This window comes from Paroedura picta, chromosome 1, assembly GCF_049243985.1.
Source record: "Paroedura picta isolate Pp20150507F chromosome 1, Ppicta_v3.0, whole genome shotgun sequence".
NCBI lineage: Eukaryota > Metazoa > Chordata > Lepidosauria > Squamata > Gekkonidae > Paroedura > Paroedura picta.
Window position 1 is genome coordinate 37690653 of NC_135369.1, and position 22522 is coordinate 37713174.

Here is a 22522-nt window from a genome sequence, read left to right on the forward strand (position 1 = left end):
TACAATTCCTGAACATCTGAGCAATTTCCTAACACATTTACCAGGTTAGGAGAGGGTACTTTTGGTTTCCAAATATATATGACAAGAACTGGTTCTAAGCTTGAGGCCGACCGACTCAGAACACCTGCTGGTCCCCCAAGACGCCCGCCCATGACTCTCCCAATGTTACTGTTGTTATTTATATTATAAACTAGTAACTAAGCCTGCTGCACCCAAAACACAGCGGGCACTAGCGGGGTCGCGATGAAGGTGTTAGGGGCTCCGTGGGGCAGCCTGTGAGGCACGGGCGGTTCGTCCTATGCCCCCTCCCCGTCCCGCGGCCTACCTGTGGCTGTGGTGGGAGGCATGAGATGGCGGCGGTCAGGAGGCCAGGAGCAAGTCGACAGCTTGTCCTGTGGAGGCGGCGGGCGTGGCATCGCAGCAGGCGCCGGCGCTTTGGCCGACTGCTGCCGAGGTTGTGCGTCCTTGGAGCAGGTGGGGCGGGTGGCAGCGCGGCCGTGTCTTGTTGCGGGTGGCAGTGCGGGCCACTCCAGTATGTGCGGCAGGCAGGAGCGGTAGCAGGGGAGCGGGCCCGGCTTGCGGGCGCCGGCTGGCTCCGCTGCTCCTGGTGCTGTGGTCAGCGCCGTGGGTCGGCAGTGGAGGGTGTGTGTACGCGCACGGCGCTGGTGGTGGGGCCGCTGGCAGTTGGGGCGGCGGCAGCTCGCTCCGTGTGCGGGGCAGCGGCGAGGCATCCTCTTGTCAGCCGCCACCACTGGATCCTGGGAGGCGGCGACCTGCGCTGTGCAAGTGGAGGCAGGTAATGGCGGCGGGCAGCCGTATGCTTGGGAGCGCGGAGGGGGGAGGATCTGGAGGCGCTTTGTGCCTCCCGATTGGTCAGTCCGGCGGCAAGGGACCAATGGTGAGCCGTGCTGTGCGCGGCTCGCCATTGGTCCCTTGCCGCCGGACTGACAATCAGAGGGCCCAATCGGCAGGCGCTTCGCGCCTCCCGATTGGGTCCTCCGATTGTCATTCCGGGGGAAGGGGCCTATCGGCACCCTTCCTCATCCCGGACAGGGCCCGCCGCCGGAGCCCTTACTCTTTTATTTTATCCGCTCCGCCAGGAGCAGTTAAAGATGTGGTTTTGTAATCTTTTGATGCGTTATTGAAAGTTGTTTTAATGTTATAGTCTGTATAATGTTGCATGAAAGTTATATAATGTTCAGTGTAAACCGCCCAGAGCTGCAAAGAAATTGGTGGTATAGAAATCTAAATAAATAATAAAATAAGTGTTTCTACAAGAAGGACTCAGGAACGCACAGAATATGCCCTTTCACTATGATGCAATATTCCTAAACTCTGATTGATGTTGGCTATAATGTCTGTTCATCCCCCCCCATTCATATTTCTGCAAATGTTTCAATGTACCTTCCCTTTCCCACTGAGATGTCACAATGAGGGGCAGTATGTAAATTCAATGAATGAATGAATGAATGAATGAATGAATGAATGAATGAATGAATGAATGAATGAATGAATGAATGAATGAATGAATGAATGAATGAATGAATGGTGTTCATTTTCTTCATTTCAGCTCCACTGTTCTTACTACCCCTTCCTAGATCTCTAGGACATAAGTATGACATGACCAACAGCTTAGGTGTTGACCACATAGCAGCATCTGAGACTAAACTGTGTGTAGATTTCAGATCTATCCTTTTCATCAGTTATCGCATGCAACCAGTCCCTCATGTCACATTCTAGCATTCAAACCGCAAGATATCTCAGCAAGTCACAACCCTATCTTCAATATGGTCCTTTACTTAGGGCCAGGAGACAAACTGAGGAAAACCACACTAGAGTAATAGCATGCATAGAGCCCTAACATCTAGTGAGGGAGAGGGGTGGTCTCCAATACACAGAATACTTAATTGGATGCATGCAATGAGACTTCTTAAGATGTTATCCTATTCTACTCTTGAGCCATGCAGTGTGGAAGAGCTTTTGGTTCATTCAGCCAGAGGCAATTATCTCTAAAACTTATTTTGATACAGAAGGGAACAGAAGCCATTCTGTCACACTTCCGCATATGAAAATTAGTGGAAGTCATCTCAAAGTCTGCAAATTCTGACAAAGCTTTAATTAATTCATCTTGGCAAATGGGACCCTTGGTAGCATCTGCAAGACTTCACCTCCCATGCCTTTACTACCCAGGAGAAGGCTTCCAAGAGCTATGAAGGGTTTCCATGGGCATGCTTGTCTTCACACTTCTGTGTTCCTTATCCAAGCTAAGCATGCTTCAACCAAGCATGCTCAGAATTCACACCTGCTCATCTCACTAAGCCAAAGCCAGAGCACCAGTTATTATCTGATTTCAAAGGGAAACCATCTGGACTTCTATGGACTGCAAGAGCAAGTTCCAGTCCAGCTTTAAAAAAAAAACCATTTTGTATGGCTTACTGAAGCACTGAACATGATCTGTGCAGCCTGAGCTTCAACATAGTCTTCCCACACAACCTGGCAAAATGATTGTTAACTTGCAGAAGCATTTCCACCCAACTTGGCAAGTCAAGCACATCCAGCACATTGAGGAAATGGTACTTACATCTCATCTACTTTGTCTTCTGGACCCTGAACTTGGCCAGTAACCGTCCCTTGTCTGGAATTTCTAACCCAGCCAACTACTCCCATTTTCCTAGCTTTTTCCTCTGCATACTGGTTTGGAAAACAAAAAAACAGAACAAGAAATTATACAGAATTAATTCAGAATCCAGTATTCTGATATCCTGGTCAGTTCTTAAACTTCAATTCATTTTATGATCTGTGTTCTTAGAACCAGCTTTCCTCTCAAATAATCAATTTTTATTAATTTCCCTTATTTTTCCTCCCAGTTCTGGACTTGGCACGGAAAATAATCCCCTTCTTAGGTGAGTGAGAAAATGTAATTTTGTTTCTTGCTGTAGTTTCATACATACAGTGTCAGACAATACCAGTATCCCAACCCCTTCCCCCAGCATGGTGCAGTTATTAGAACATTCTACCAAGACCTTGCAGACTGGTATTCAAATCTCCACATGAAGTTCACAAGGTGACTTTAGGCTAGACACTCACTCTCAGCCTAACCTATATCACAGGGATGTTGTGAGGATAAAATGGAAGAGGATCACAGTGCATGTTAGGAGATGTGGTCTGTTGTACTGAACAAGCAAACTCCAGCTATGGCCTCAAACACAGCAAATGAGATGGGCTATAGTACTTCACACTACCAGTGGGAGCTCACATTATTGAACACTCCTGTATCTTGGGTGGAGGGGGGGAAGAGTAGTATGTCAGGGGAAAGGATTTCAATTTCACCTTCTCTCTAGCATGGTAGTTGTCTATCTGTATGAATCCCTACCACCACCAATAAAACAGCATTCTACTATATGAGGCCCATCTGTATTATGAAGCAAAGCCCTGGACATTGATTTAAAACCCCATCTACTACCGATGAGAAGTATATCTCTATTAGGGATAACAAAAGACAGTTTTCTGTTTTTATCAAGAACTGTTCACAAGCAACTGCTTAAAACCAAAGGGCTACTTTAGTCCTGCCCAAGCCCTTGCCTGTGCCCAGTGGGAGGTCTTTATGGCCCTGTGATCTATCACAAATGGCTTTAAAAGTTGTCTCAGTTTCAGAAAGAACTTGCCATGTGGGACTGCTGTACAAAACACAAAAGCCAAAGGAACCTGGGGCTCACAAGGCTAGTATCACTGTACTTTGCATTCCAGGGGAAAGAAGTAAAATGGAATTAATACCAGTCCACATATTTTAACATGTTCTCTCTCCCTTCTGGAAGAATAAACTATTTTGTTTTCAAAAGGGTGCTCTATTCAATGTCCAGAACTGGTAAAGAAGATAAGGTTGGATCTGAACTGTGAAGAGGTTCCTTAAAAAAAATCAAATCCTCTAAACATGTGTATTGTTGTTTTAAAAAAAACCTTTCACAAATCTCTGAAACTCCACTCAGAAATTCAGCACAGGAAAATAAAAATGGCAGCTTGTCTCTATTTAACAGCTCATTTGAAAATCAAAGGCTCATGAAATTCTCAACCACCTACAATCTTGAACTTACAATAATCACTAAGAAGTTAGTGGATGAACTCATGCTCTGGACAGGATCTCTTCCGCAAGCTGGAATACAAGCAACTTAATAGTACTCTTAATGGACTTGTATTGTTTTCAAACTCAATGCATGTTAAGAGGTAAATGGCTCTGTGCCATTTACTTATAGCAAAACCTGATTTTATGAACTATCTGAGGAAAGAGTTCATAAAGTAAAGTTCATTAAATTATACAGCTACAGATTACAGTAGGTGTATTGTTTTCGGTCAAAGAACATAAACTGAAACATTTATGTGGATTTATTTTTCAGTGGTACTGTACATAATCAACACCAACACCTGTTTGACTGTCCACAGAGTAGACTGTGTTCATAAGTAAGCTAACAGTCTTTTATTGATATGAGTCATCTTATTTTGATTTGAGAGAACTGGCTATCTTCTGTGCAGCCAAATCTCTAAGACTTTTCAGAAAGAGGAGTTGCACAACATCACTTTCTTCTTGATCTTCCAGCCACTGCAGAGCAATCTCTAATGCGTTGTAAGCATCAGAATGGGATGGACCGGGAACAACTACAGTGTTGTAAATACTCTCATGATCAGAGTCCTCCTCCATTCTGAAATCTGTAAACTCCTGCTTTAAGCACTGAGCAGATGATTGATCAACAGAGAGTTTCTCATGATGAACACCAAGATGGTGAATCCCATGGCGAGACTTGAATCTTGCCAGCCATCCTGAGCTGGCCTTGAAGTCAGGGTGACCATTCAATTTTCTGTTCATTTCCAAAGCCTTTTCACACAGAAGTGGACCTGAGACTGGCTCACCAAGACTTCTCATGTGGGAAAACCAAGCATAGAGAGCATCCTCTAACGTGGAATTCTTTGCACATTTCATCGTTTTCCGCTTCTTCTTTCCATTCTCACTGCCCATGGTTGAGACAAAATGTAAGAGGGTGTCTTTGTTTTTCTTCAGTTGAGAAATTGTTGATTTCCCAATTCCAAATTCCTCTGCCAGCACTGTTGCTGTCTCACCTTTTTCCAACCTTTCAACAATTTCTATTTTGCTTTGGAAAGTGAGCACAGTTCGCTTGCGTTTCTTAGTCATTGTGAAAAACGGAGCGTTGCCCATATGCAGTCTTTCCATCCTGTTATGTTCTCAAGTATAGCATACAGGAACATCAATGGGCCCAACCTTCAAGTTCATGCAGTCTTCCTACAATGCTTGAGTTTATATATATCGTACCTTGGTGGGTTTTTTTTTGTTTTGATGGCTGGGTAGGAGGGCTCCTAGATTTAATCATTCATGCAGCTGGTGTTCATAAAATCAGGGATCTACTGCATTATAAAAAGGCTCTCCAAGTTTGTAATACATACCACATACATGGAATACTTAACTGAGCAGTTAAGCATCATAAACTTGGCAATGCAGAATCGTGGAGGGTGCTACACAGGTCACATGCTTTATTTTCATTACCAAAACATCAAACAGTAGTGGTGCAAAACTGGTGTACTTCAAGTTGTCTTACCATTCTGAAACACACACCTACAAAAGAATTTTAAAACATTAAATAAATACTAATAATTCAAACTAGTATGCTAACAAATTATCTTTCAGAAATGATGCCAGAAGCACTGCAACAAGGCCTGGTTTACTGTGTTACTTTACTATAAAGGTGGGGGGGGGGAACTTTGCAGAATGGTAAAGAGAACTATGAATGACTGCTCTGGGAAACAAAATACTGTTGCCCTGATCCAGCAAGGCAGATGTGCACCTGTATTGCAATGCTCAGATGAGCCCAGCTGAACTTGATAGAGGCATCTGTTGATGTGAATGGGAATACACATTAGCACCTGGAGCTTCTAGCAACGTTGGCAGGTATTTCATCTGCTGCTTTATCATGTGAGTTTTGTATTAAGTTACGTTTGTAAAACAGTTATATATGTTAATATTTACATGGGTTTAATTGTTAGATCTGAAAATTGCTCCAAGGCCTCTGTGGGTGATACTGGCAGAGTTCCATAGTATAAATGCAATCAATCAAATACAGGAAAATTGGAACCAGACCATTTAATTCCTAGGGCCTCCTTTTTGACTAAACAGCTTATTCCAACTGGCAGAGGTAGAAAAATGGAATGCTGTACCAGCTATCATTGTGGGACCTGGAATGCCCAGTGCCGCTATAATGTTCTTCTGCCACTCTCATTCTGATTGCTACAACCAGACAGAAGGTAACGGACACAGGTCTAATTATCTCCAAATGTCTATTGGCAATCAGTCAAAAGTTCCTTGCCATTTATGAATATTGGGTGCAGGGTTTTTTTCTTAAGTCATGATCCAAAGAAATTGAGGTCTACAGTGCTGGCTCAGCTCCAGATTGTCACTTGAGAGCAACTTGATTGCCTCCACATCAAATTGTGGAAAAAATAACTTATTCATTATGCAAGGAAAGACTTCTGTGAGGAAATCTATTATAAATTCTTGGTAGTTCAACTACCATAGTAACAAGAAATCAAACTATGGAACCAAAGAATCATGCAAATTGTGTACTTTGGGGAGTTTTAATTTTAGGATATTTTAAATATTATGTTTTAACTATTTTGTAAACCTCCCTGAGTCCATTTGTGGATAGGTGCAGTCAATAATAATAATACTAATTACTAAGGTGGCTTGCAATAGTAATAACAGAGCATATTTAAACACATTAGATAAAATGTATAAAGAGGGATGCCACTTATTTACATGTAAACTTGTTCAGCATTGGGTTCTTAATGGACAGAACTTAATATTAATGCACATACTTTAGATAAGAGGTTTGATACTAGGGAACTTCACACAATTCTATTTCCTATAGTGAACAAGACCTCATCCCCAACTAAATCAATTGGCAGCAACTCTCAATCCACTTACTCCATTAAACTCAGTGGTACTTGTTTATAAGCGGAACTGTATGTCCATATTAAGAGCATTTCCTCTCTCTTTTTTGGTAGCACATCTCACTGGCATGTAGGAGGTCCCAGATTCAATCCCTGGCATCTTGTTAAAAGGATCTAGCTGTAGGTGATAGAAAAGACCTCTGCCTGAGACCCTGGATAGCTGCTACCAAATCTGAGTAGACAATATTATTCTCGTGGAGGAAAATGGTCTGATTCCACATAAAGCAGCACCACATGTACTTATGTGCCTACATGGTGTCTCCCACACCAGCATGCTGTAGTGGTTAGGAGTAGCAGCTTTTACGGGCTTGATTCCCAACTCTTCCTCCACATGCAGCCAGATGGGTGACCTTGGGCTCACCACAACACTGATAAAGCTATTCTGACCAAGCAGTAATATCAGGACTCTCAGCCTCACAGGGTGCCTGTTGTGGGAAAGGGTGATTGTAAGCCGCTTTGACTCGTTCTGGTAGAGAAAAGCAGCATACAAGAAACAATTCTTATTCTTATTCTCAACTCTGCCTCTCTTTTCCCTCCTCTAGTATTAACTACTGGTTTAACAATTAGGAACCCTTTGAGAGTGAGAAAATAATTTTTATATCTCCGTGATGTGAAGTGCTATTGGGACTTGGGGAAATGGCTATTTTTCAAACGGGGCGATGGACGTTTTTGTACGGACCAGAAAAATGAACAGACACCCGAAGGTGAGTCCTCTGCCCTCCCCAGCGCTACGTGACTCCTGTGTGCCCGGGCACTGTGCCCACCGCGATGACTTCAGTTCCCACCAGCCCGCCCTTATCCTCGCTTTTGTCCTTGACCTGCAGGGAGCTTTTTCGGACATGCGTATCGCGCAACTTGATGAGGTTCGTATACCCCCTCCCCACTCCCTCACTCGCGCATGCGTATTGCCAACTCTCTTCCAGCTTTCCCTAGACCGCAAGGGGACAGACTCACGCATGCGCCACCGGTGCGAACCTCTCTTTCCCCCCTTTCCCCCCAATAATTCGCACCCACCCCCTTTTTTTTCTCCCCCCCCTCTCCTCGCTCACCCTGCACATGGCCGAACACTTCGTAATCCACCGATTTGAGAACGCTAGACATGATGCTTGCAAGGAAAGGGGACCGGCAACCTCTTGCGAGGAAGGGCAGAAAGCGCGAGCTAAAGATATCGAGCGCGGCTCTCAGCTGGCAGGGTCCACGACGGCGACGCACGAGGCTCAAACTTCAAGGGATAGCGACCGCCCACCAAGCTCATTCAGAGTATGCCACTGGCTCTATCGATGGCTTCAGGTGGGAAGAGCAGCGCAAAGAAAACCAACCCCCTCCTCTTGTATGACTGTTTCTTTTCTCAAGAAGCTCTGACTTGCACGAATACATGGAGGTCACAGTCTTCGGACTTTTATCCAGATGTGGGAGTTAGCTCCGTTGGCGTCTGCTGGACTTTCTTCCAATAACGGAGCTCGACGAGAGACCATCCTGTTGGAAAGGTGTTAGCAAACACGTGTACCTTAACCGCGGAAGTCCTGCAGCGCGATGAAGAGTTCTGCGAGGCGCAAAAGCTTGCTCTCACTACTTTGTTAACAGTTCAGTTGAAAGATGAAAGTCCTGCGTGCACTGTGTGTGAAGTCGCTTCTGATTTACGGCGACCCGATGGGTTAATGACATCCATATCATCCTGTCTTTAACAGCCTAGCTCAGGTCTTGCAAAGCAGAGGCCTTGGCTTCCTGTATTGAATCAATCCATCTTATGTTGGGGCTTCCTGTTTTTCCTGCTGCCTTCCGTTTTCCCTAGCATTATGACTTCTCCAGTAACTAACACAGCTATCCTTTTGCAAACTGTTTGGTGGATCCTAATACAAAATTAATATACTGCTGTAGTCCCTTAGTACAGGAGAAAAGGCACAGCCTTTGGGACGCCAGTAGTCCCAGTTTGAGTAGACAAACAGAGATTGGAGGGAGTGTCTCTTCCTCAATGATGCTTGGTGTGAGGAGTTATCAGGCTAAATTCTGTGCATGTAGGCTGCCTCCTCACTCTTACCAACGTAGCAGCAAATGAGGACTTACTTAGGGCAAGTGATTACTTAGTATAGACTAAATTTCATTTACCTGCTCCCTGCCCTTGTTTAAACCAGCCTTATTCCTTGGAACTTGAAGCAGTTTGCCTCAGATTATGCTCCGTCTCCTTGCGCTGGACCATTGGCCTGGAAACCTAACTTGTGCTCAAGCCTTGAACCTGCTTCTCATTTCTCACCTACTGTTTTGATCTATACCAAGACATCTCACAGAAGTAGGAAAGTGGCAGAGGCTGTGACTCAGAATACATCTTTTGACTACAGAAGGTGCCCATCCTGTTCCCCCTTCCCATCCCTGAGTTAAACTCAGCAGATGCTAGGAAATATCTTTTTCTATCTCAGACCCTGAACAGTCACTGCCATCATAGAATCATAGAGTTGGAAGGAACCTCCAGGGTCATCTACTCCAACTCCCTGCAGAATACAGGAAATGGCCACAAGAGCCAACACCTACAGATTCCCTTCTGTCCAGCCACTTACAATCAAAGTACACAAAAGCAAGTTAGTGTGATCTATTACAGTGCTATATTATATATATCCTACTATAAAGAACAGCTGCTCAACAGCAAGAGTAAAACTGATTCCTCCATTTTCCTGGACAGTGTGCAGCCTTCTCCAAAATGGTCTTGAGGCAGCTTACAACAGTACATGAAAACAGACCAAATTCAGATATTTATAAAACCATAAGAATTCTACTTATTTACATTATATAATCGTTTCATCCATGAATTGTTCCCTAACGAGCCAAGGCACACAGTCATTGGTGCTTTGCTGCCTGGTGCGGCTCAGAATGAGGGCAAATAACCTGGGCAGATCCCCAGGAGTGGGGCAAGGCAGGGGGCCCATATAGGTATTATTGGTGCAGCTATTGGCCTCAGCCAAATGCCTAGTGGGAGAGTGATGTGCTGCGAGTATAGAACTCCGATCCATAAGGGCCCAAGTCTCCACCATCAGCTCGTATCCCCAGGTTGGAGCCAGGGGAATAGGGGAAGGCCCACATAGAGTAACAGTTATCTAGCCTGGAGGTTGCATGATGGATCACTGTGGCTAGGTTCTCTGGGGGCCAAAAAAGGTGCTAGTAGCTTTGCCTGGCGTAGATGGAAAAATACCTGGTGAGCTTCCTTAGTGAACTGTGCCTCCATATTCAAGGTGATGTTCAGAATCATTCCCACATTCTTGACAAACTGCACCCCATCAAAACAGGAGACATGTGCTTCGTGGCCTGGACCTTTCCTACCCAGCCACAGAACCCTTGTCTTCAAGGGGTTTAGCTTCAGGTGGCTTTGCTGGAGCCACTCTGCCATGGCTCCGAGACACCTGGGAGGGGTGGGGACATCTTCAAGGGGAGTATTTGGCCAGCTGCTCATTAACAGGTAGATTTGGGTGTCATCTGCATATTGATGACAGCCCAGTCCATACCCCCCAGGCAAGCTGGCGTACAGGCCACTTAAATATATTGAGGAGAGAATCACATCTTCATAATGGCACAATTATTCCTCCCCAATAGCAACCCTCTGTCCTTGACCTTGAAGGAAGGAGATCAGCCACTGCAAAGATGACCTCTGTGTCCCCGCATCGGTGAGGCAGTGAGCTAGCAGCTCATGATCAACAACATTGAATGCCGCAGTCAGATCTAGAAATACCAACAGTGCTGACCCGCCTTGGTCCAGCTGTCTATGGAGGTCAGAGCAACCAGTGCTGTTTCCGCCCCATAGCCAGACCCGAAGCCAGACTGGAAAGGGTCCAGAAGTGATACTTCATCCAAGTATGCTTTAAATTGGTCCTCAGCCACCTGTTCAATCACCTTTCTCAGAAATGCAAGACGTGAGACAAGGCAGTAGTTGGCAGGGTCCTGCAGATCCAAGGATGGCTTTTTTTCAATAGAGGCTGAACCAACATGCTCGATAATAGGGACCAGTTGATTATATCCTGGAGAGACCTTCCGATCCTCTCATCAAGGGGCAGGTGGTCGGTCTCATTGAAGCTAGCAACCGGGCTTGTGAAAGGCAGCAACCTCAGTTTGACCATTTATGCACTGGGAACTTCACTGCCCCAGCTCCTGTGCAGGAACACAAATTGGGGGTGGATGAGGTGCACCAGGCCAAATGCTCCCCCATGTGAGTGCAGGAAGAGGTGGGGCAACCTGCCACGACGAAAACTCCAGCCTGCAGCCTGGCATGAAACCTCCAGTGCAGAAACGGTCTTTGTGAAAACTCCCTGAAGCCGATGTTGATGATGCTAATGACAACTTTATTTTTATAGCCTGCCATTCCTTGCTGGCTCGGGGTGGGTAACAGCAGTAAGTAACTCACCTGAAGAAAACCAAGGAGTGGCCATCATGGGTAAGGTGACCAGATTGTCCCACTTTTGAAGGGACATCTGGGGGCACCTGGCAAATTGTACTTATGTTGAAATTAAAAAATATATATTACAATACTATTTTTGCATTCTATGCATTCTATGAATTTTTTTGTTGCTCCATGTAGACCAAATTTTTAATCAAGAAACTCCTCCCCCCCCCCCGGTCAATGGTGTCCCGCTTTACCAATGTTAAAATCTGGTCACCTTAATCATGGGGGTGGGGCTGCAATTATTTTCCATACTAATGCTGCCTCGTCCTTGGAACCAGTGATGTGTTGAGGGGTAGAGTCACTATCTGAATAGAAAACAAAACAATACCAAGACTGGCAAGAAAAGTTCAAGCCGCTTTCCTTGCTCAGCTTTATGTCCCGGCAGATATCCTCAGAATTTTGCACTTCACGAGTTGGCAACCCTAATTGGAGGGAGCCATCGCAGTAGAATGGCTTTCAAACTACTTTAGATGTGTAAGGCATATCTTTATATTCAAGGTCATGCAGGAGACAAATCTATGGGAATTCTGAAACCATATGAGTGAGTCTAGTTTCCTTGGTTGTGCATGTGTGTGAATGTTCTTTTGCGATCCACACTCTTTCATTTTTGTTCTCTCCCACTAAATTGTTTTCTGTGCTGTATTCTGCGAGTGTAGCATTTGAAACACCCACCAAACCCATCCAATGAGAGTGAAGACAATACCTCTCACACCACCTTCATCTCTTTTTTTAAGAAGTCCATATCCCACCAGAAAATATTTTCATACTGCCAAACAAGCTTTTAAAAAAATTGATCAGGATGAAATTCTTGTTTTGATCAGAAATGCAATTAAATTCTGGGGAAACATTGAGTAGTCTACAGATTGTCTCTTCACAGAAGATAATTTAGGTAATTTTTAAGCCACTAGAATTGGTATGCTATACAACTGTTGTTTCCTAGGAAATGGATGGTAATTATTGCCCTTTTGCACAATAATAGCAAATCATGCCAGGGCACTGGGCCACAGGAAAGAACTTAAGCAACAGGGAAGTGCGTGGGCTCCCCAAATCATGACTTTCAATTAAAGTGAGCTGTCGGTAATTACATTTTGTTGAAGTATGAAGCTGTTTAATGCACTTTAATTAAAGATGTCATGTGAACCCACGTTTCTGCCTGGAAACAACAAAGGAAACATTAACAATTCAGGATTGTGAAGCATTAGGCTTCTTTTAGTAGGTGTTTCAAAAAGATCATGCTAGGCAGATTCCTCAGTTGATATAAAACTTAAGCAGTTCTCCAGCACCAACTGGAGTTTCATTTAATCAATTTACTTGCATAGGGCTGCAGTTCCAAAACAAATGAAATGATCTTCAGGGACAATTTGTTTTTAAACAAAGTTTGTTTCATTTGTTAGCTAGAAATGTCTGTTCTTATGGTTTATCAGATTTCTGCAGACTGATCACTGACACCTGTCCATCAAGTTGAAAGACTGCATTCAGAATCAAGGAGTCTGAAGGGACCTCTAGGGTCATCTAGTCTAGTGGTCCCCAACCTTTTTCGGGCTGTGGACCGGAGGCAGCAGGAGGGCAATTGCATAGCCACGCATGTGCCATGCGTGGCCAAAAACACGCATGCACGGCACTTTCGCGCATGCGCAAAAGTGCCGTGCATGCGTGTTTTCAGCCGCCCATGGTGCATGCGCGTGCACGGCCCTGCTTCCCTCTCCCCCCTCCCACAGTAAGAAGCTTGCCGGGCCGCAAGCTTGCGGCCTGGGAAGTTTCTTATTGTGGGGGTGGGGCGGGGAGAGGGAGCTGCGGCCCAGTGGTTGGGGACCACCGATCTAGTCCAATCCCCTGCACAATGCAGGAACTCACCACTACCTGCCCAATTTCATGCTCAAGTGATTCCCCCCCCCCAATCTCCAGAATTAAGTCTGCCCTGGAGGGAAATAACCTACCATCCCACAGTGGCAATCAGCAATTTCCTGGGTATACAGGAGAAAAACACTAGCACATCCCTTCCTGCCCACCCTTTCACAATCTGCCTAAGTTCAGCATTTCTGTCAGATGACTATCTAGTCTCTGCTTAAAAACTTCCAAAGAAGGAGAACCCACCACATCCTGAGGAAGCCTGTTCCACTGAGGAACTGCTCTAACTGTCAGGAACTTCTTCTAGATGTTGTTCTGGTCCGATCCTCTGGGGTAACAGAAAACAACTCAGTTCTATCTTCTCTACATGACAGCCCTTCAAGTATTTGAAGATGGTTATCATATCATCTCTTAGTCATCTTCTTTCTAGACTAAAGAAACCAATGTCACAGTCTTTCCTCATACAAACTTGGTCTCCAAACCCTCACCATCTTTGTAGCCCTCCTCCGGACATACTCCATCTTTCTTTCTTCAGTTGTGGTGCTCAAAACTGAACATAGAACTCCAAGTAAGGCCTTATTACATGATCTGGACACTATAGTTCTTTGAATACAGCCTAAAATCCCATTTTTAAATTTATTTATTTATTTATTTAGATTCTTATACCGCCCTTCCATATGGCTCTAGGTGGTTTACATAAAATGTCATGCGTAATTACATGGAACATCATAACAAATATAACAATCATAACACAACATATCAACTAGGACAGTGGTCCCCAACCTGCGAGCCGCGGCCCGGTGCCGGGCCGCAGCTCCCTCTTCCCGCCCCCCCCGCAGTAAAAAACTTCCCAGGCCGCAAGCTTGCGGCCCGGGAAGCCTCTTACTGCGGGAGGGGGGGAGAGGGAATCAGGGCCGTGCTTGCGCATTGCACATGTGCGGCCCAAATCGCGCATGTGCGGCACTTTCGCTCATGCACAAAAGTGCCACGCATGCGTGATTTCGGCCGCAGCCGCGCATGCACGGCATGCGTGGGCGGGCAGTTGCCCTGCCGGTCCCCAGCCTCAAAAAGGTTGGGGACCACTGAACTAGGATATTTCAACAATCATAACACAACATATCAACTAGGATATCCTCAACAAAGATAGCAACTTTAACAGAACCCTTAGGTAAGTCATATTCAGTCATGTAAGGGGAACCAGCGGAAGTTGTTGGGTCAGTCGGCCTGAAGCAAATGCCTGGTGGAGGAGCTCCCTTTTGCAGCCCCTGCAAAATTGTGGGCGTTTGGGCAGGACTCAGATCTCTTCAGGGAGCTCATTTCACCAGCTGAGGGCCAGGACAGAGAAGGCTCTGGTGCTTGTTGAGGACTGGGGCCAGGAATCACCAGCTGGTTGGTGGCGGCGAAGCATAATGCTCTTTTGGGGTATAGGCAGAGAGATGGTCTCTCAGGTACACTGGTCCGAGACCGCATATGGCCCTGAAGTTAATTACCAAAACCTTACGCCTGATCCGGAATTGAATTAGGAGCTAGCTGAGTTGTTGGAGTACAGGCCAGATGTGGGATCTCCATGATGTATTAGTGAGAATCCTAGCTGCAGTATTCTGCATCAGTTGTAGTTTCTGGATCAAGGATAAGGGTAGGCCTGCGTAGAACGAGTTGCAGAAGTCTAGTCTAGAGGTGTACACCATCCAGGGTGGGCAGATGCGCTTCTTTACATGGTCCCTTCCTACCCAGCCAAAGGACCTCCGTCTTTGCAGGGTTGAGCTTCAGACGACTCTGCCTGAGACATTTCGTCACTGCTTCCAGGCTAATGCTTCTGGGGGAGAGTTAGGGCGGTCATCCATCAGGAGGAAGAGTTGGGTGTCGTCTGCATATTGACGGCAACCCAGCCTAAACCTCTGCATGAGGGTGCATGAAAATATTAAATAGGAGAGAGAGCTGGTGGCAATTAGATACCCTCTCACCTATTTCTGCCCTCTGTCTGCAACCCCGGAGGAAGATCAGCCATTGAGGACTGTCTCCTGTATCCCGGTGTTAGCAAGGCAGTGAGCTAAGAACTCATGATCGACTGTGTCAAATGTTGCTGACAGGTCTAAAAGTACCAGCTGCGCTAACCAGCCTCGGTCCAGCTGGCAGTGGACGTTGTCCACCAGGGAGACTAGTGCTGTCTCTACCCAATGGCCAGGCCAGAAACCCAACTGAAATGGGTAAAGGACTGAAGTTTCCTCCAGGAATGCTGATATTTGGTCCACAGCAGCCTTTCAGCTACTAAGTCACATTGCCATCCTACAGCATTTAAGCCCAGATGCGTCTAGGCAGCCCATGCTGCTACATGCAGTAGAAAATGACATTGTGAGATCTGTCCAGACTGTACAAATATATGTCTCTGTATGGAATTTTCCATTTACAACTAAAGCACAGAACTAAGATCGATGTCATATAAATGTATTAACACTGCAGTTCTAATCTCAGTTACACCTTTTAATGGATCTCAGTGGACTTTGAGAGCGCTGCTCTGGATTTTTCACAAACATTAACACAAAAACATTTTAAAGTCCAGTAGCACCTTTAACAGACAGCTACATGCAGACGAGAGGATGACTCTCTGCCATGTTTGCCAAGCAGTTGATGCATTCAGATATGAAATTGGCCTTGAGCATCTCCAGATTTAATTACACACAGCTCACCTGTGATGTGTGAAGTCATTTTTCTTTCCTGGGGCTAGAAAAAGAGGCTTGCCAAAACTGAGAATATGTGGCACAATGTTTTCCCCCCCTTTTCCCTTTAACACCTTCTGAAATAAGAATGTACAATAAATATCTAAGCAGAGACTAGCATAGTTAAACTAGTAGCCTCGTGGAAATGTTGGAATATGCAAAATCGGCAGTGTGTATGATTGAGCAGAATATAGTATCCTGCATGGGGCATTGGAGGAGATGTATATTTAGAGTTCCAATTTTTAGAATCATAAAGCTGGAAGGAGCAATGCAGGTCATCTAATCCAACCCCCTGCTCAGTGCAGGATCAACCTAAAGCATCCAGGATAAATTCAGGTGTGTAGCCATGTTGGTCTGAAGCAGAAGAACAAATCTAGAGTCTAGTGGCACCTTTAAGACCAATAAAGTTTTCTTCAAGGTATGAGCATTATTGTATCTGAGGAAGTGTGCGTGCACATGAAAGCTCATACCTTGAATAAAACTTTATTGGTCTTAAAGACTCTACATTTGCTCTGCATCCAAGAGAAGTATGAATTTAAAATTATTTCCTCCAGTGTCTTCAGATATGTCCTTAAATTATCGCCTCCAGTGGCTTAACAGGAGACTTCCTGCTTTTTAGGGACACTTCCCCCTGCTTGCCTCTGGAACAGTTGTTGGATAGAAGAATGTCTGTAGCTAACTATATATTTAGGTCTTTTATTTCCTCTTTCTATACATAGTTGTTTCTCTTGATGAATAACTATTTTACTCTTTAAGCAGCTGGTGCTTTGCCCCCTCTGTATATTCAAACTCTGCCAACAGGGACAGCATGAACAGCATGACTGCTGGAGTACAGAGGGCAGTGTATGGGGGAGGAGGAGAAAGGTGGCTGAGAGCACTCTGTGTCTGTAAAGCTTTATTTCTACATGTACCATATAGATAGGAGTAAGCGGAGACTAACAATAGAAACTTTCAGCCCTTCCAGAAATAGTCTGTGTGTGCTTGGAGGGGTGTGTGCGTCAGAGTAACCTTTTCCTCTGCTGGCAAAGAACTAAGTAACTCTGAGCCTTTGAAAGGTGTGTGGTGACAGAAATGCAAGTTACCTGGATTAACACTCAGGCCCTGTTGGTCTCAGAAAAAAAATATTCTTTATTGGGAAAAGGGCAATAAACTCTTCAGATTTCTGGCTGAGAGGAGGAGGGACAAATGTATGGGGACAACTAGGCAGGAAGGGAATAATCATTCTAAGAACTCTGCCTGAGATTTTTGGCTAGATACTCCCCTTATATCCAAAGGTGGAGAAATTTTGCTCATTGCCTCTCACAAAGCTTTATCTCCTTGAACTGCTAATCTCATCATAAATTCAGGTCTATTTTAGGTAACACTGGGGTTACTAGATCCAGGTTGGGAAACTCCTGGAAATTCGGGGATTGAGTTTGAGGAAGACAAGGACATCTGTGGGGTATAATGCCACAGAGTCTACCCTCCAAAGCTACCATTTCCTCCAGGGAAAATGATATCTGTAATCTGGAGAGGAGCTGTAATTTCAGGGGATCCCCAGCTCCCACCTAGAGGCTGACACTCCCACAAGCTTGCAATCTGGTCCAGAAGTGATGCCAGATTGCAGGGCTGTGCCCAGAATATATATTTTTAATATGGACCCAGAGTCATGTTTTAATCAAGCCTCCTACCAAGTTGAGATTTCTACATAGAAGGGAATGATTGAGTGGTTCCCCTCTCCCTTTATCTTTTGTGTAGCCTCAGAATTCAAAAGCCTCTGCTGACAAGGGGTGACAGGAAATTCCACATGACTCTGGGGCTACAGAAGAGTGTAACCTGCTGACAAGGTCTTCACTTTTTTAATGGAAAGAAAAGGATGCAGCTCCCATTCATAGAGTGGGTGGAAAACACCCTAAATGGAGGTCAGGCATCGCTGGTGTTGGTGTTAGTTGATCTAAAGCAGCAAGCTGTCTAACAGGGAAATGTGTGAACTGTTTGCGGAGCTGAAAAATCTCCATTGGTGGAGATTCTCTTCAATGGAAGGACCGCATTTCCTTCCCAGCTTTTAAATTCGGTTCCTTCCATTTGTTCTCCAGATTGAACGCGGGGAAATGACAGGTGGCAGTGCTATTTTGAATACTATCAATTGGTGTTCCTCCCACTTAACAAGAAGGAAGAGGTTGTTGTTCCAAGCTGTGCAGATGGGATTTTCAGCTCAGGATGTTAAGCTCCCCATTATATGAGGCAGGGACCAACTGTATCTTTTATATGCCAGTGGCTACCAAGATGCAGCAGAAACTTAAACAGATGGATTTAATTCTGACTCATAGCCTATAAAATATTTATCCCAAATGTATAATCCTAATGGTTTAGTAGAAGCTTGCTGTGCTGGGGGTTGGGGGGGGAGAGGAAAGTTTAGTTATTTCTTTTTTTTAGAAAAAAGAACTCTGCCCATTGTCAATGATAGGTTGGGTTGTTGGAACTTTTAACCATCAGTTTAGTCAGCACAGAAACTGTTCACAGACATTTCAAAGCTCCATCTTTTTACGAATGCATTCAGAGAACCCTTCCAGAGCCAGCTTGGAGTAGTGGTTAGGAGCGCGGACTTCTAATCTGGTGAGCTGGGTTTGATTCCCCGCTCCCCCACAACAGCCAACTGGGTGACCTTGGGCTCGCCAGGGCACTGATAAAGCTGTTGTGACCGAGCAGGAATATCAGGGTTCTCTCAGCCTCACCTACCTCACAGGGTGCCTGTTGTGGGGAGAGGAAAGAGAAGGCGACTGTAAGCCGCTTTGAGCCTCCTTTGGGCAGAGAAAAGTGGTATATAAGAACCAACTCTTCTTCTTGTTCCACAAACACTTGTTTTCTTTTTATAGTATCCAAAAATAGAAGTTACATTTCTGAAAGTGAAGCAGGTGCAAATTAGTACTAAAAAAAGAGTCATATTGTTGGGGAGGGGTGGGGGGGGTGTCCAAGCCATATGAACTTGCATAGTCTAATCTCCAGCAGCTCTCTATGATAAAGTTTAACCTTTGGTTCCTCATTCAAACTTGAGATTCAGAGTCCCTGCCATGTTGAGTATACATGAACAACTCCAGAAGAAACTTTCTGGAATATCTAGGCAACAAACTAGCTGATATGATTCCGTGTATCTGCAAAGTAATATTATTCAGATTTGTAGGCATGTTGTTCTGAAGCAGCAGAACTAAGCTTGAGTCCAGTGGTACCTTTAAGACCAGCAAAGTTTTATTCAAGATATAAAGTTTCATGCACAAGCACACATCTCTCAGATACAGTGGAACAGTATATCCTCAACCATAATTCTTATGCATTTCTCTCTAACCAAGCCTTCCTGGCAATTAACACACCCCTCCTTTCTATATGCACAAGAAAACTTATACCTTGAAAAAAAACTTTGTTGGTCTTAAAGGTGCCACTCAGATTTTGTTCTGCAAAATAATATGTGATAAACACACAGCACACTGGATAATTCAGCTCTATATTTTGAAACCATAAATTCACTTTTTGGAGTCACTAGTAAAGGGAATGAAAATAATTATTAGTAAGCATAATCATGCCAGTGCAGCCCTCCCCTCCTCGATCCCAACCAATCTCATCAGTCATAAAATAAAATTATTTCATTTCTGAAAAGTTATAGACTATATCATGGTGTGGAGAAATGCCCCTTTACTATTTCAAAAGGACACATCCCCCCCCCCCCCGTGAGCTGAGGAGAGAGCGGGGAGGGGCTGCTAAGTTGTTTCATTTTTGAATAAGAGGTTTTTAATACAGGGATTGCAATAAATCTGTCAGGACAAAACAAAATAACATGCATGCATAATAGGCTGATATTGGTGAGTGTTCAGAAGAAAGTTGGGAAGGTTCTAGGGAAGGAATACTGTGTGTGTGTCTGCGTGTGTGCATGCGTGGGTGTAAATACTGGTTGCATTTTGAAAGCATTTCTAGCACCAAATCATGAATCTAGAGGCTCTAGAATCTGCCAGGCTTTAGAGCAGCCTTTTTAACTTTTTGACTGTGAAGGAGCTTCTGAAATAATTGTTCAGGCTTTGAGGACCCCCTGAAGTAAGGTCAGCTGGCCATGCCCCTGCCATGCCCCCAAAAGTGACATAAGCACCCGCGTCTTTTGCCCTCCTTTTGCTCCCTCCCGGTATCTTTACTACTAATATGGTTGCTCTGCCTCATGTAGGACGGAAAGGGCAGGAGCTGTCTGTCCACTCCCCCCTCAACCATGCCACAACTAACTCCTCTCCCCACCCCCTTGATTTTTACCCGCTGAGCCTTCCAGGCAGAGGCAGCCAGTTCCTTCTCTAGTGGCCAAATCCATTAAGGCAGGAAGGGAAAGGCCATGGATCTCCTTTGAAGCTCCTCCAGACCCCTGGGGATCCATGGTTGGGAATCCCTGATCTAGAGACATTTTTAAATTAACACTCAGACCATCTGCCTTTGAACTGGTGCTGATGTCTTCTCTTGGATGGTGAGAAGGGAGGCCCTGAGAACTTTCCTTCCCACTGATGGCCTGCTTCTGAGAGGCTGCGATTAGACCAGCTTCAACATGGAAACCATACTTCTGAGGCTCTGACTTCTGGAAATTTGGTTTGGGAAGGGAAAGGAGTTTGGGAGGGGGGAATACCATACCCTGTGTGCACAAACTGTATTTTCCCTGTTGTAATAAATAGTTACTTTGCTTAAGCCAAGGTGTGTGAATGGGAAGGGGCTTTAAGAAAGAAGGCCCTAAGCCTTGGACTTGTCCGTATTTCCATGCCTGGGTTACAGTTACATGCACAAAATGGACAGCTCATTTTCAGGATTCTCCCCAACTGTGTCAAAAAGCCTTTGGAGAACAGCTTTGTGGAGGCCAAAAGCCTGCCAGGCTCAGCTTGGCCAATAAAGAGGTGTTAACATAGCAGAGAGATGGCAAGTATTCACCTCTGGCTGTAAAATCCAGCCTGACTGACTGGATAAGGCTTTCCCCAGCCCCGAATATCTCCCCAGAGCTGGTGAACCATCATGACTGTCATGTCTCACTTGCCTCCTCATCCACCACAATGTACACATCTTTTTTTGAGGGAGGAGGGGCTAATTTTAGTTAAAACTATTCTAAGCTACCGTATGAGATATTGCATTCACTAATGCCACAAGCCCTATTTAACATGCATCTGCAACTTTCCATGCAGCAGTGACATTTGCATGAATTTTGTGCCATTGGTGCATGGGTTGTGCTTGCATAAAAACCTGTTTGACCAAATAGCATCACAGGACGGGGCTGCAGGGGCTGGGGGGAGGGGAGATGTGTACCACAGAGTATCACAGCTTTCCCAATAGTGCTTTTAAAGGATTATTTGTGCAAAACCCAAATGCCACAACTTTTGTTTAGTGTTATTTTCATATTACATAAAATTCTGCCTTGCATTTTTCATTCTCAGTGATGGCAGTTTCTGCAGTGAGGGTGAGGCTGAATATTTAATGAAATGAACTAAATCAGGAGTCTGAATTTGTTTACGGGTGGTAGTTTTAAACAATTATATTTGGGAGACAATTAAACAATTATATTTAGGAGACAGATGGAGATAATAACTATCATTATTATCATACATGCAACACTGGAATTGCTCTGAAGATGTTGACATTTTAAACAGATGTTTCCCAAAAGAGGCAAATTGGGCATATTTGGAGAGTTTAGTTATCTCTCTTTGGGACTATCATGCCCTCCATTCTGCAAGACTGAAGCTTGCAAGGAGCAAGCCTCAGGCATTCAGAAATGCTCCCTACTTTTCCTCTTCCCTTTGTCCCATGCATAGTATTAGAGCATTGTAATTATAATTATTAAATAGAAGAGTGAACAATCTGAGCCATTCATTGGCTAGAAAGAGCATTGGGCTGCCCTGTAGTTGGCACACCAAGGCACTGTTTTTTATCAAACTGTCGAGGTGGAAATTTTTGTCATCAAGGGGTGGGCTTTAACAACGTTATTATTGCTTTATAGGGAATTTAATGTTGGGGTGATTATTGCTACCGACCATGAGCCACTGCGTGGGAGTGGTGAGATATACATTGAAATATAAATAAGTAAAAATAAAGAAATGACAATGCCCATTTTCACAGCCTTGTTGAAGCTGGGGATTTGGAACATGACACTCCTTGAAGCTGTAGCTATTCATGAGATTGCTCCTTATGGATGTCTCCTGCCCCTTGAGGGTAAAGCCAACTCTGTAGTTTACTGTAGAGCTGGGTGGCTTAAAGAGGGCTGGAAGACATCTTGGAAAGTCACTTGTGGAAAACTTGCACTGTATCTGACAGAGTGCACTACAGAGGCCACTGGAAATGTCAGCCATAGTGGCAGAGAAATGTTATTTCTCTGCAGCCATTGCATCCGATATGCATTTGTTTAAGGTATCTCCTCATCTGCTGATTCCTAAATCTGAACTTGTTCTGTTTCCGGAACTGCCAATTAGCTGCAACACCTTTGTAAATACATAAACAGGTCTGTCATTATTTGTGTGTTCTAAGTATCTATTCCACATAA

General features: G+C 44.7%; 1 protein-coding gene across 1 annotated transcript in view; it reads right to left on the bottom strand.

Moving 5' to 3' along the window:
• The window catches only part of ACYP2 (acylphosphatase 2), a 55989-nt gene extending 47470 nt beyond the window's left edge, over window positions 1-8519 (bottom strand). Inside the window, exons 1-3 of the mRNA XM_077334271.1 lie at window positions 8061-8519; window positions 5604-5620; window positions 2582-2691 (exon numbers count right to left, since the gene is read on the bottom strand). Of these exons, the coding sequence (XP_077190386.1) occupies window positions 2582-2691; window positions 5604-5620; window positions 8061-8112 (179 nt within the window). The 5' untranslated portion in view covers window positions 8113-8519. The remainder of the gene's footprint in view (window positions 1-2581; window positions 2692-5603; window positions 5621-8060) is intronic.
• Window positions 8520-22522: the final 14003 nt, after the last annotated feature.